This window comes from Dermacentor andersoni, chromosome 4, assembly GCF_023375885.2.
Source record: "Dermacentor andersoni chromosome 4, qqDerAnde1_hic_scaffold, whole genome shotgun sequence".
NCBI lineage: Eukaryota > Metazoa > Arthropoda > Arachnida > Ixodida > Ixodidae > Dermacentor > Dermacentor andersoni.
In genome coordinates, this window is record NC_092817.1 from 59,950,356 (window position 1) to 59,962,948 (window position 12,593).

The window sequence follows — 12,593 nt, forward strand, 5'->3', positions numbered from 1 at the left end:
CAAACCGCGTGCAGGCGTGCATGCCGCGCGTTTCGTTTAGATCGCGACATCGCAGTTGGTTGTTTATTCTATGACATCGCGAACGCGTGGCAACTCCCACTGTGCGCCAACACTCCCTCTGTCTCGGCGTTGCGCTCTGTCTTGTACTTTCGAAAGCATTGAGCACTGTCTTGCTCGCACAAGGTGCGATTTTAATTCAAACATGGAGCTCACAGTACCCGCCTTTATGAAAAGGTGTATTGACTCCTACGAAGCGTTGAGAGGTATGAATTGTTGGGCGACTTGTTTGGTTCGTTTTCTAAAACAGACTTCTGACGTTGCTTAAGTATCGTTTAATTAGAACTGTCATGTTGTTCGTACGTACGCAGATTTCAAATATAGCGCTACTATTCAAACATCACAAGTTTTGCCATCGATCGGTTTCTTCCTGTTTCTTGAAATCAAAGCGAGCGTGCAGAAACGATAACCAGAATAGTGGCTGTGAAGCGTATTGATATTCATTACATTTCTCTTCAAGAGTTTGCACGCACGAAATGTTGCGAGATGTGAACCGCCATCGCCACCTGCCGACAACGAAAAGCGGACAATTTTAGTGGTCCAATCAGCGTGTGGCTTGTAAAAACCATTGTATAAACTGATTACAGCAGTTATTTTGCTAATCGTAAACGGGAGGATGCTGCTGGCTCCCACGCCAATGTTTGCCTTTTAGGCACGCCTGAATCGTTCCAACTAATGGGCTTGTTTCGCTAGATTCTGAAAGCATAGGCAATCATTGTGCACATGTACAACCTAGTGTTACACGGTACGCAGAAAAAGTACCGCCTCTCATAATATATATTGTCGGCTGGCAAAACGTTAGTATATGAAAACTTGAATGTGTGTTCTGCACAAACGCTGCCTTTTAGTTCCAGGTGCAGCTTATATTGAACTATCCATAATTCATAGTATATGATTGCCCAGCATATATAAAATGGTTCTACTGAAAACTAATCACCCAGCTTTAACCTTTTCTTTTTTTATTTTATTTCTTCACTCTGACAAATGTTTTACTAGCAGTTACAAAAATGGGGTGCCCTTCTGCGCACTTCTCATGTCGCTGCAATGTCATGTTGGTACTAAATTATTTTGGCTCCAATAACGCAAATCTTAATGAACAAGGCCTTCGAACCTCCCACATGTGCATAATCATAGTTATTCACACTTAGTCATGACGATAAACTGGAAACAACTTCCTCACTGTACAAAGATACTTATGCATATGTTGTGGCAGCTGTGACTATTCACTAGGTGGTGTATCACTATGAAAAATAATGTTCAGAGCACGTGATGCACAACAACAAATCCTCGAAACAACTACAGTGTCATCTAAGCCTAAAACATAGAAGTGATCCTCACCTTCTTTACTGGAATTTGAAATTGGGCGAATGATAAGCTTACATAATCAATGTATGTTGGGCAGTTATCAATCTCTTGCTCTGTAAGAACTGATTTTGTATACTCGACAGGCATTGCAAATAAAATCATCACTCTATCCTGTGCATTCAAAAAGTGTCACGATTAATCACACAATTTTAAGAACTATCAGCCATTACAAGAATGTGGAAAGAAATGCACATATGCGCAATGAGCCATCACTTCCTTGGAGGATGCACAAGTGCTGAATATGCAGTAAGAATGAGATGTTGTCAGGCTAAGACAAGTTTATATGAATTATCAACTGAACTAATTTTTCCTTTGTGCTTTAACAACAACAATACCACCACAACTGGAGACAGGTTTTCAAAGAGCGCTGGCAAAGCCCGACAGCTAGTATGAAGAGTTAAAGTCAGAAGGTAGGTGATGGAATGAAATGTGCCATGACTGAATATTGTAATGTAATTGCATCAAATAGTCCTAAACGATGCAGTCACTTTGGCAATAATATGGTCTCGATGCAGCGCATCTTGAACCCTTCATTTCTGTGCATGCCAAAATTTTTCATGTATTAATCTGACTGACATACAAAGTACGGTAGTAAATTCCATGAAATCTTGTCTGTTTGAGGTGGCAGCACTGCATTGGCGAATTCCGCCACATTAATTACATCACTGCACTGGCTGTACATAGTTTTCATCATGTCTGTGCACAAATGCACATTTTTAAGTAAACGAAGTGAACTGTCATAGTGAGCTGGACTTTCTTTTATACTGTTGGTGTGTCTTAGAGTACAGCAATACACATGGTCATACAGCACCCTAAGCAATGCAGTCTTCAGCTCCGAGAAAGTACATGTGATGCATAATCAAAGCTTTTTATATCTGGCCTATTGCAACTTTGTTTCCAACTATGTTACCGACATAATCACAGTTGCCACCTTGCCGAGAAAAATAAGCTGGCACTGGGGAAGTGGTGGGGCAGAGAACACTGTTTTTGCTACGAGTACTGTTCGCAAAAATAAAACAAGAAAACGGGATCATAAATTAAGAACAACCATTGGATGATATACATTTATTGAAAGGCTTCACATGAAATTTGGTACTCATTTAAATATTTTTAAAAGACAGAAGTGTAAAGCCAACAGCCCACTAAGTGCCATTTCCATAGCCCAGGAAACTGTGGAAGCCAGAGAATGAGCAATGTGTGCCCATATCGCTCGTGTGCACTAAGTTGGTCATGCCAGCTGGTGCGATATGTGCCAACAGTGGTTGGCCACTGAAAAGACTTATTGAAGAGAAGCAACAGTTGTGTACAATATTAGCACTTGTTGCTGGACTAGATGTTTCATACTTCTCTCAATGGCAAAGACACTAAAGCAAGTAAGAAAGCGACATATAGGAAGGAATGTTCTTTCCTGCCCGGATGTTCGCATACTTATTTTTGCATCTTTTCCAGCACAGCAGTTGCACTTGGACTCGTATAAGAGAAAGCTCAGTTGTTTGCTATGTATGCCGGAAACTTAGATATTGGTGCCAGGGGCCCTTTGTTATTTATTTTTTGCAGCTGTCACATCAGTAAAGCACAGACATTTTCACAAGCTCGCTATGTTGCAGGAAAGGTCCCAAGTGAAGTGGGAATTGCCTTCTGGGATGCCGTTGTTATGTCAGCTGCTGATGAAGAACAAGCTGCTGCATTCCATGAACAAATCACTCAAAGGAAAGAGAAGAATCTCATACCTCTTGTGCCGTATCATGTGTTCTCAGATCCGCCTGGACCAAAAGTTGGTAAGCAGAACTCTCTCTTTTGTGTGTTTGTGTGTGTGGGAGAGAGCGTCATTTGGTTATGACTGTTAGAATTAGCTGAACATATGTTTACTATTGTGTGCACCCATGCAGCCAAGCATCAACACACTCCTAAGAACTGGATAAAGTTGGCTACAGATGTCACTGTTGCAGTGGTTTTTGAAAAGTACTGGTGTGAATTTTTGTATTTTGCTTTGTTTTTGCTTCTAACAGATAGCTGTCAACATCAGGAAGTTTTAGAAATGGTACACCCAAGCATCCTTGTGCACCAAAAGCCCCACGCTGTGCTTGCATTCTTTTGTATATCTTTTTGCAATCATTTGTATCCAGGTAGTTTGCATCCCCTAACTTTGGGTGTGCAATACCTAAAACTTCCTATAGAAATCACAGTATAAAGCATAAGTTACTCCAGCACAGAATTAATTATATCATACCATATGTAAGTATAGTTTGTGACGTCTTAAGGATGCTGGACTGTTTCTCCCACAAAAGTATGCTGAACCTTTTTTCCACCCCTATACTCTTCCAGAAGGTAATTCCTTTACAGATCATGCAGGCATAGTGAGGCGTTGTCCCAGTGCTTCAGCTACAACATACATGCTGTGGTCACTCACCAGATGCTTGAACACTAATACATATCTGCAGCTGTGGGAATGAAAATGTCCCACAGAGCTAATGTGTGCACTGTAATACGAGGTAATACGAAGGGAATTATCGTGACTTCTCAAAAAAAAAAATTTCCTCACTGCCTTTTCAAGAGTGCAAACAGCAACACGCATTCTGCAGCCAATAAGACACACCATGGAAGGTGTCATTTGTACAGGGTTGGTCACTCCTGGGAGAAACACCTCATTATCTCGTCATGAGTCACAGCACAAACACTGACTATGTGGTCTTGGGAGGCAAGACTCTCCAAACTGGACCCGGGAAGCCAAGTGGTGACCCTCGAACAGGCCCGGCGAGCCGCAATTGCCAGTGGAGCCCTGTCAGAGGGAACCACCCAGGAATGACCGCACATAGATTTGTGTATTAATAAGGTTTCACCACCACCACCACCATCTCATCAGTATTCAAATGCTTCTAGCATCTTAGACTTCCAAAAAAAAGGCCTCTAAAACAAGCGTCCACTAACAGATATCTGTTAGGCATCATATTGGCCACTTTCTCCACATATAAGTACACAAGATTACGAAGTTGTATCAAATAGTAGAGTGATGTTCTTGAGAGTGGATTACTCTATACTCATAGACATATGCAGGGTTACCCACCAAGGGAGGGCCAAGGCCCATTGCAGCGCCCTCCCCTTCATTACAACGCCCTGTCCTCGAAGGAAGAAAAAAACAAACTCAAAAAGGTGTATTGAAGTTGATTGAAACTACACGCTCTTGATGTTTTCTACCAGGTGCACCACAACTGCAGCGGAAAGGGAGTCAGGTAGCTAATGTGTTGGTTGAAAACAAAAACAAAACAAAAAACTTTGCAAGCGCAGCCTACTTTACAAATTTTGGTAGTAGCCCATTTGCACACCCCCTCAACAGCCTGTGAGAAGCTGTTGAGAGGCTATGCACACCTGTGCCTGTACTTAATGAATAAATAAGATTTCCTTCTCCAAAAGTGAATGGCTGGTGTATATGTACAGCTTCTGGCATACTTAACTAAACCTGCCTTCTTAAGTGCCAGTCCATTTTTCCTGTGTGTGGAGCTGGAGCTTTCTTGCTGGAATACCTTGAAGCTGCTAACTTAATGCATCTTCCTTCCAAAGCTTTCATTGTTTCCTCCTTGCAGCCTGTGTTAGAATTAATCTGCTAAAGGTGTGTATTGATTGTTCTGGTTAAGTCTGACGGCAGCTGTACATGTTCCCTTTAAGGGCCATTTCTGCAGCATTCTTGAATTTTCAGTTATGGACATGGTATGGACGTGCCACTCACACACATGTTGTCGTACTGGTTACAGGCTACACCATGCCACCCAATGCGAGTGCTTTGAACTATCTCCATTGCTGCAAAGTAGGCCCTTCCCTTGTGTTTCTTCGCACCCCACATGGGAATAAGCCTATTTTAAAGGGTTTTTCCACCGGTGCTTCATTGTGAACTTCCAGCATCTCCACAGGCTCTCTCCCTTCCCAGTCATTTCTCTTCTTCAGTGCTGAATGTGGACAGCCTTCACGTAAGGCTAACAGAAAGTAAATCTTGCAGTGCAGGAGATGACACACTAAGCTTTCGATGGTGCAGTTTGTCCGAGTCCACTATTTCAACACAGTGCGCAACACAACATTGTAACGAACTCTGATTGCAGTGACATCGTGTCAGCCATGCAACACTTCGCATGTTTTAAACTAATACAGGCGATACTAAAGGGTGATATAATTACTCATCACGGCAAGAGCAGTTAAAGCTTCACACAATCAATATTTGGTTGACAGCTATACAAGAATGACGAGATAAAAATTTTACGTCAGCACTTCTTCTAGCAAGAACTGTAGTAATGATAAAATCATTTTTGCTGAAGCAAAGGTAGACATAATGATTCATAATTTTATATTATTTTTCAGGTTCAGGTGGTGCAACCCTTCACATACTTGAGCAACTTCATAACATATATGGAGAAGAACAAAGACGTATGAGAATCTTGCTTATTCATACTGGTGGTCAAAGCAAGCGCCTCCCAAGCCACAGTGCTCTGGGAAAGCTGTTTGCACTTCTGCCAGTCGTAGCTGCCACCGAGCTACAAATGTTTGACCTAAAGATGGCCATGTACTCTCCATTCCTGGCCAAGATGAGGGCTGGCGTGTTTTTGACTTGCTCGGATGATATAGAGACTTACACACTTCCTCCTCTTGAAGAAATGGCACAGTCAGGCCAGTGGAGCTTTGACAACTCCGGATTCACCGCACTTGCACATCCATCCCCCGTTTCAGTGGGGTTAACACATGGAGTCTATGTCCTGCCAAAGGAAGTACAATGTAGCTCTGTGTGTCTGACAACCAAGTGCCTTGAAGTTCTGCAGAAGCCCACAGAGAAGCTTATGCATGACAAGGGTGCAATTTTCAAAAAAGGAGAAGGTAAGAGGAGCTGCTACTTACTAAGCTCAGACTCAAAGGCCAACTGCAATGAAATTTCACTTTGGCCAAAACTGGTTACAAATATGCCAACTTAAAAGGGCTGCCAAGATATCTCCGTAGCTATTGTCATACTGTGTACAGTAGCCTTCATTCATGTTACTATCATGTTAGTAACACAATGTATATGCTACAAGAATTTCCTAACACACATATATATAGAAGTATGCACTCGGAGAATTCACAGCAATGCTGCAGGGCTGGTAAACGTAGAATTTTCTTAATAGCAGTATTTAAACAGCGCATAAACAATGCGTGCGTCTGGTGGTCAGCAAATACGACGTAAATCCCAGCATTTCGCTTCCGAGATTTTCAAGCAAACCACAAGAAGCTATGGATGCTGCCCAGTCTCGGAAGGTATGCCTAGGAGCTGTGCTGCTTCTCAACGGTCTTGGTCATGCATCACTGCCAGTGAGCGGTAATGACGGTGCCCTTTTTCAGTTTCAGTATCAGAAAAATCCATTTTTTTCTAGCTACTTATGACACATCTACTCGTATTCCTAGCATAAAATTTTGCCTGGAGGTTGCCTTATATTTACACTATCAAAAAATTTAGTTTTTAAGCAGTTCAACATTTCGTTGCAGCTGGCCTTCAGAGGTACTACACTAAATAGAAATACTAAATCGGTAACGAGTAGTTAAAAAATGTTAGCTCCTTTGACAGACAGGTTGACTGTTGCCAGAAAAAATAAAGGCCAAATGTCCCTTTTTAAATTTGGCGCCTATACCAAGCAGCAATAATGTCACCCTAGCATCACACATGTCACTGTACTTTCTCTTTGTACCAGGAAATATCACATGAATTACCGAGTAGAATGCTTGCTTATTTTCAAATGCAATGTTATCTTTCTTTAGCAGTACCAATAAGTTGCTTCCAAAAATAATAATGTCATAGGGAGATGGTGCGAGATTTGAGGGACAGCATGACCAGCTATTTTTTGTTTACTTTCACACCTCTTGTGACTTTCAAGCTCACTGTAAGATTGGCCTGTTCGAAATTCAGAAGTGCATCTGTCAACCTGCATGAATTTATATCTGTATAGTGTGTCTTTAAAATTAATCAGTCTTGTTAATGACCTTTGACATCAGACATGGCTTATGCAAAGGAAATCAGTTATGTCATAGACTTGTCCTGTAGCTTCAACAAATCTGAAATAACAGGAAAAAAAAAATTTACCTACACAAGGAAACAATTTTCATGGCTGTCACGTCCAATTGGCCCCGTTATTATTATGCAATAATGTTGCTTTTCTCCCAAAAGGTCAGTCAGTGTGACCTTACGTTTCAGTGTGACCTTACGTTATTCTTATGGGTGTTTTTTTTTTTTTTCAAATATCAGATTTTGAAATGGTAGTTGGTGTCCCCGAGTCTGCAATTGTTTATTGCTTTGTTGCGACTGTTGATTTGATGTGAAAATTGAAAGCATGCAGTCAAACCTCTTTACTGTAAAAAATTTTTCGTTACAACGAAAAAATGTACAATGTCTCGCCAATTATTATCATGTAACGAATTCATGCTTACAGTAAATATCAGATAGAATGAAGGTGCTTTAATGTTGGGTGCAACATTAGTATAGTGAGGTTGTTTTGTGTTTGTGTTCATATACAGGAGATAGCGCCAAAGAGTTCGCGTACACCGACAGCGCATTCTTCTTTGATTGCTCTGTGGTGGACAAACTCATCAAGTTCTACGCCCAGATCAAGCCTGTGACCCAAGAAATCGACGCCTACAGAGATTTTCTGCAGCTTCTAGGTAGTCGTTCAAGGGGATGTGATTCAAAGACAGGTGAAGGTGGAGCAGGTGACCAGCTCAGGGTCCAGCAAGTCCTTCAAGACTGTGAGCTACATGTAGTAGTGCTGCCATTGTCAAGGTTTTACCACCTTGGAACAATGCAGGAGTACATAGACAACTTGTGTTTCAGTGAGACTTTTGCAGAGGAGTTGCAAACCTCTAGGTTTGTGCACAGCAAGCTTATTCCTTTTGAGGTTTGTGTGCCTAGCAACATTTCTGGAGTAATAATGCACTCCCTAATTAACCCAAGATCTACCATCCCGCATTCGGGAGTTGTAGAACACTGTAGGTTGGAAGTGCCAATTAAGATGGGCGATAAGTGCATTCTCAGCAATTGCCGACTGGAAAAACTAGGCAACAAGGTGGTGGAAGTTCCAGGTAATGCTATTATATTTACCATCAGTGTAAAAAGTGCCACTTGCAAAGGGTATGCCACACTCGCCTTTGGAATCGATGATGACTTGAAGTTGGTGGCAAGTGATGTAAAGGAACTGTCCTACTTTGGAAAGAAGCTGGGTCTGTTGGAAAATTCCAAGCTCGTTATGTGCAACTCACTATTTACCACCTATCGTGCTGCATCATCTCTCTGGGAAGCAAAACTTTTTTCGGTGAAGCCCACAATGACAGAAGCATTTCTGTCAACGTTAGAATTGGTGCAAGCAGTAGTACAAGATGTCCCTCAAGTGCCCAAACAAAAGAACAGTGTGGAGGTGAGCATGGAAGATGTATTAAGATGGAAAGACATACGAGCACTTCTTAGGCACCAAAGTAAAATATTTAGTTAATAAAGTGACTAAGTTATTGCATAAACGAGAAGAGAGGGGGTTAACTGAGGGTCCCAATTTTTATTAGTCATATCATAAGAAGCTATCATAGCATAAGAAGAATATCATAAGTGAATGAAAAAACAACTTGCCGCAGGTGGGAACCGAACCTTTCGGTTCCCACCTGCGGCAAGTTGTTTTTCATCCACTTTAATTTCCATTAATTTATCATTTCTTTATTTCATTTATTAGGCACAAGTAATTTCCCCTATGTTGTTCTTGGTGTCAGTGTTTGTTGGCTCCTTATGATATGACTAATAAAAATCGGGCCCCTCTGCTAACCCCCTTTCTTCGCATTTATTACATAACGAGGGTCTCGAATCCGGCTACATTGATGCCTTCCGGGAGCATATGTGGGCTTATTGACCAGCCTTCACCCAAAAAGATCACATTCTCGTGACGCCTGCGGCAAAAAGGACGTTCCACGTGCGCCGCCAAGGTCTGTGAGTGGTGGCGCTGGCTAACACTCCCAGGGTTCTACTAGTACACATAAATACCCAAGAAAGTGGATGGGGAAACAGCGCTGCGGTAGCTCAATTGGTAGAGCATCGCACGCGAAATGCGAAGGTTGTGGGTTCGGTTCCCACCTGCGGCAAGTTGCTTATTCATACACTTTAATTTCCATTAATGTATCTTTTCTTTATTTCATTTATTAAGCACAAGTAATTTCCCCTATGTTGTCCTTGGTGTCAGTGTTTGTTAGCTTCTTATGATAAGTATTGCATGGCATTTGTGCTACTGTCAAACCCGGCTATATCGAACTCGCAAAAAACGCCTATCAGTTCGATATAGAGCATAATTCAATATAAGCCTGCTAAATAATTGCATGTCATAAAAGCACATACCATTTATAAAATCGCTTTATTGATGAAACTAGCTTAGTTTCGCATGAAATAGTCCTGTATTTTCTTCTGCTTGGGCAATTTCGCTACCTGTGATGCACGCACTTCTTCACATTGTCTAAAGAATCGGAGCAGCTGAGGCCGCAACCTTCCACATTTGCGCAGAAGCACTGGACTAGTGCAAGCGCACCGATCACCTAGGAGGATGTTGGCAAAGGACCGTTGTTGCTTTCCTCATTTTGCCCACTTTCACTTGTACTCGGTATGATGTCAGCAATGCAGTCTTCATTTTCGGGCTCTCCTGTGGTCGCAACACCATCATCTGCACTCGTCGACCGTTGATTCGTCAATGGCTTCCAGAAATTCTGACAACTCACTCCAAGCTTCGGCAACACCGACAACAGCTTCGTCGTAGTCATCAGAATTTAGTCATCACCGGGCACGCAAAAGCCGGCACATCTGAAGCAGTTTCATATGAGCCACTTGTACATGGCCTTGTGTACACGTCTGGCACCCCAGGCAACGGGTCGCGAGTTTGTCCGCTTTAGCCCTAATCTCCCCTTTATTCTTCAAGATCGTGCTGAGAGTGCTCTTCGGAATCTTGCATGCTGCGGGTACATCCGACTTCTCACCACGTTCAACTCGATTGATAATTTCGAGCTTCACAGCAAAAGGCAAGTTCTGCCGCTTGATCATGGCAACACTGTTGGAGAAGGCCCACAAGGTGCAAACACATTGAACCAGAAAAACAGCGAGACAACTCGCAAACTCTCACTTGCGCCATCTTGTACGACGAGGGCACAAGAGCGGGATTGGCTGTCTGAGCAAGCGCTGCAGGCGGACCAGGATCACTTTTTTGCAGGGGAGTGTCGACGGCTCACCTGATGCTGCGCGGTCACAGTAGGAAGAGCAGTTGGATGGAGCCGCACCGCCGGGTTTCCCCGCCGCGGCCGCAAGGGAAAGCCAACTTCTGGGGGCACTTTTGCGCCGCTTGACGTTCAATATATCGGGATTCGCTGCTATTTTTGTTGGCTGTAAGCGTAATTTTTGCTATATATACTCATTGTAACTATACCGTGTTCAGAAATTGTTCAATATACAGAATAATTCGATGTAAATGGATTCGATATAGTCTGGTTTGACTATACAGTCATGTCTGACAAGTTCATTATTTGTTACTTGTGAAACTTGGGTGTATCCAATAAAGGGGCAGCGATGTTTAGCAAACTTCAATAGTCCAGAAGTGATTTATTATGCATGCTGCTGTGCAAGCTGCACACATTGTAGCAGCATGCCAGAAATTCCAAAGCTAATTTACAGCAGTCAATTACATTCTGATAATTATTCCTGAAAAGCACATTTTTGTCAGCTTTCTTGAGCAGCCCACTGAAGTTTACATTACGTGATGAATGTGCCGAACATAAATTGGCAAAATAAATGGAACTCGCTCAGACTCGCCGAAATCTGATTCAGTCTGGCTCACTTGATTCAGACTTACAAGAAATTGAACAAGGCAATGTTTGCTTAAGCCAAGATCAGGCGACCAGACTAAGATCAGGCGCACTTTGGCTCATTCGGACTCGAACTCACCAGATATCACACCCAGCCAGGCTCACTCAGACTCAGAGTAAGCAGATCCACTTAGACCTTCACTCACTTCAGCCTCACGGAGTCACTCAGATTCATTCAACCTCATGAAATTGTGAATTCACTCATTTGCAAACTAAAGCTCACAGGCTCGTAACTCGCATGGATTCGGAATCATCAGTTCAGTGAAACGATAGTGCTACTCAGTCAGATCAATGTGCACTGGCATAATTGTTAGAAGGTTGGATAGGTGCGCTACAGATGAAATAGAAGTGTGTAAGAAAGTAGTTGGAAATTACACACACTATTATGAGTGTAATGTTCACATAAATACAGTAACTAATATGGTTGATGCCATTTTATTCTTGTGTTAACCCCTATTCATTATATATGTTCTTGTACCACAAAACTGAAATTAAAGGTTGATTTATCGATTGACAATGTTTCTTAATTGGTGCAGCCGGTGGTATTTTTACTGCAGAGGCATGCCTGGTGCTACATTCCTAGTAATTGAGCTTGCGAGTCTGACAGACTAACAACTTCTTGAACTAAGTGGAGCTCAGCAAACACTTGTGAAGGTCATTTTTTCTCCACAAGATTGTGTACGCCTTTCCACCAGGGTGCAAGAGTGCGTCTCCGGGCTGATGCAGATAGGTACAAAGTGCACATGCTGCCAGTGTTCATAGTGCTCTTGACAGGCTTACAATAGTCCAGATGGAATTATGGCAGCATCCAGGGTGCTCTCGTGGGAAAGGTCAATAACCCTAAGGCAATCATGTAATGCAGGTATGGATGCATGCATTTCACAGCTTTTTACGATAGCTTTCTGCTACAACAAGATTTCCCACTAGAAGGCTACTGAAACTTTCATTGTGTGCATCATCAGCAACATTCCTACTACAGGAAGGCCCATGTGCAATTTCATATGAAAATTCTTCATCCTCATGCCTATATATTGCCATTCAAGTGCAATAAACACTGGTCGTTAGTCAGTGCCACGTCTGTCATCTTTACTTAGTCCCGTCCGAAGCACTGCTCCATTACCTTCTAAGAATGCACCAACCAGCCCAGTTCAGCACACTCGTACAGAATTCTACAAGTATTTTTGTTTAAAAAAGACTGAGAAGCTGCTTGCTATTTCGGAGGTGTGACAAAAGTGCACCCATTTCTACCTTATCTTTTAGACAATACCATCTGTGTGTTAAGCTTACAT

At 42.3% G+C, this 12,593-nt stretch overlaps 1 protein-coding gene across 2 annotated transcripts; it reads left to right on the forward strand.

The window, feature by feature from the left end:
* Positions 1 to 11: 11 nt before the first annotated feature.
* Positions 12 to 11,815, forward strand: LOC126536163 (fucose-1-phosphate guanylyltransferase-like). 2 transcript variants are annotated; one of them, XM_050183038.2, is made up of 4 exons: positions 12 to 263; positions 3,030 to 3,200; positions 5,770 to 6,279; positions 7,945 to 11,815. In XM_050183038.2, the coding sequence occupies exons 1-4, from the start codon at positions 71 to 73 to the stop codon at positions 8,910 to 8,912; spliced, it is 1,842 nt and encodes a 613-aa protein (XP_050038995.1). In that variant the 5' UTR covers positions 12 to 70; the 3' UTR covers positions 8,913 to 11,815. The 2 variants fall into 2 exon arrangements, with proteins under 2 accessions (XP_050038995.1, XP_072143943.1); XM_072287842.1 differs by lacking the exon at positions 12 to 263 and adding an exon at positions 270 to 1,832.
* Positions 11,816 to 12,593: the final 778 nt, after the last annotated feature.

What these genes read in the sequence shown, in the direction of transcription:
- LOC126536163 (XM_050183038.2), top strand. Translation starts at nt 71, where the DNA reads ATGACATCGCGAACGCGTGGCAACTCCCACTGTGCGCCAACACTCCCT. An exon ending in CTCCTACGAAGCGTTGAGAG is followed by an intron (nt 264 to 3,029) that starts GTATGAATTGTT and finishes GCTATGTTGCAG; the next exon opens with GAAAGGTCCCAAGTGAAGTG. An exon ending in AATTTTCAAAAAAGGAGAAG is followed by an intron (nt 6,280 to 7,944) that starts GTAAGAGGAGCT and finishes GTTCATATACAG; the next exon opens with GAGATAGCGCCAAAGAGTTC.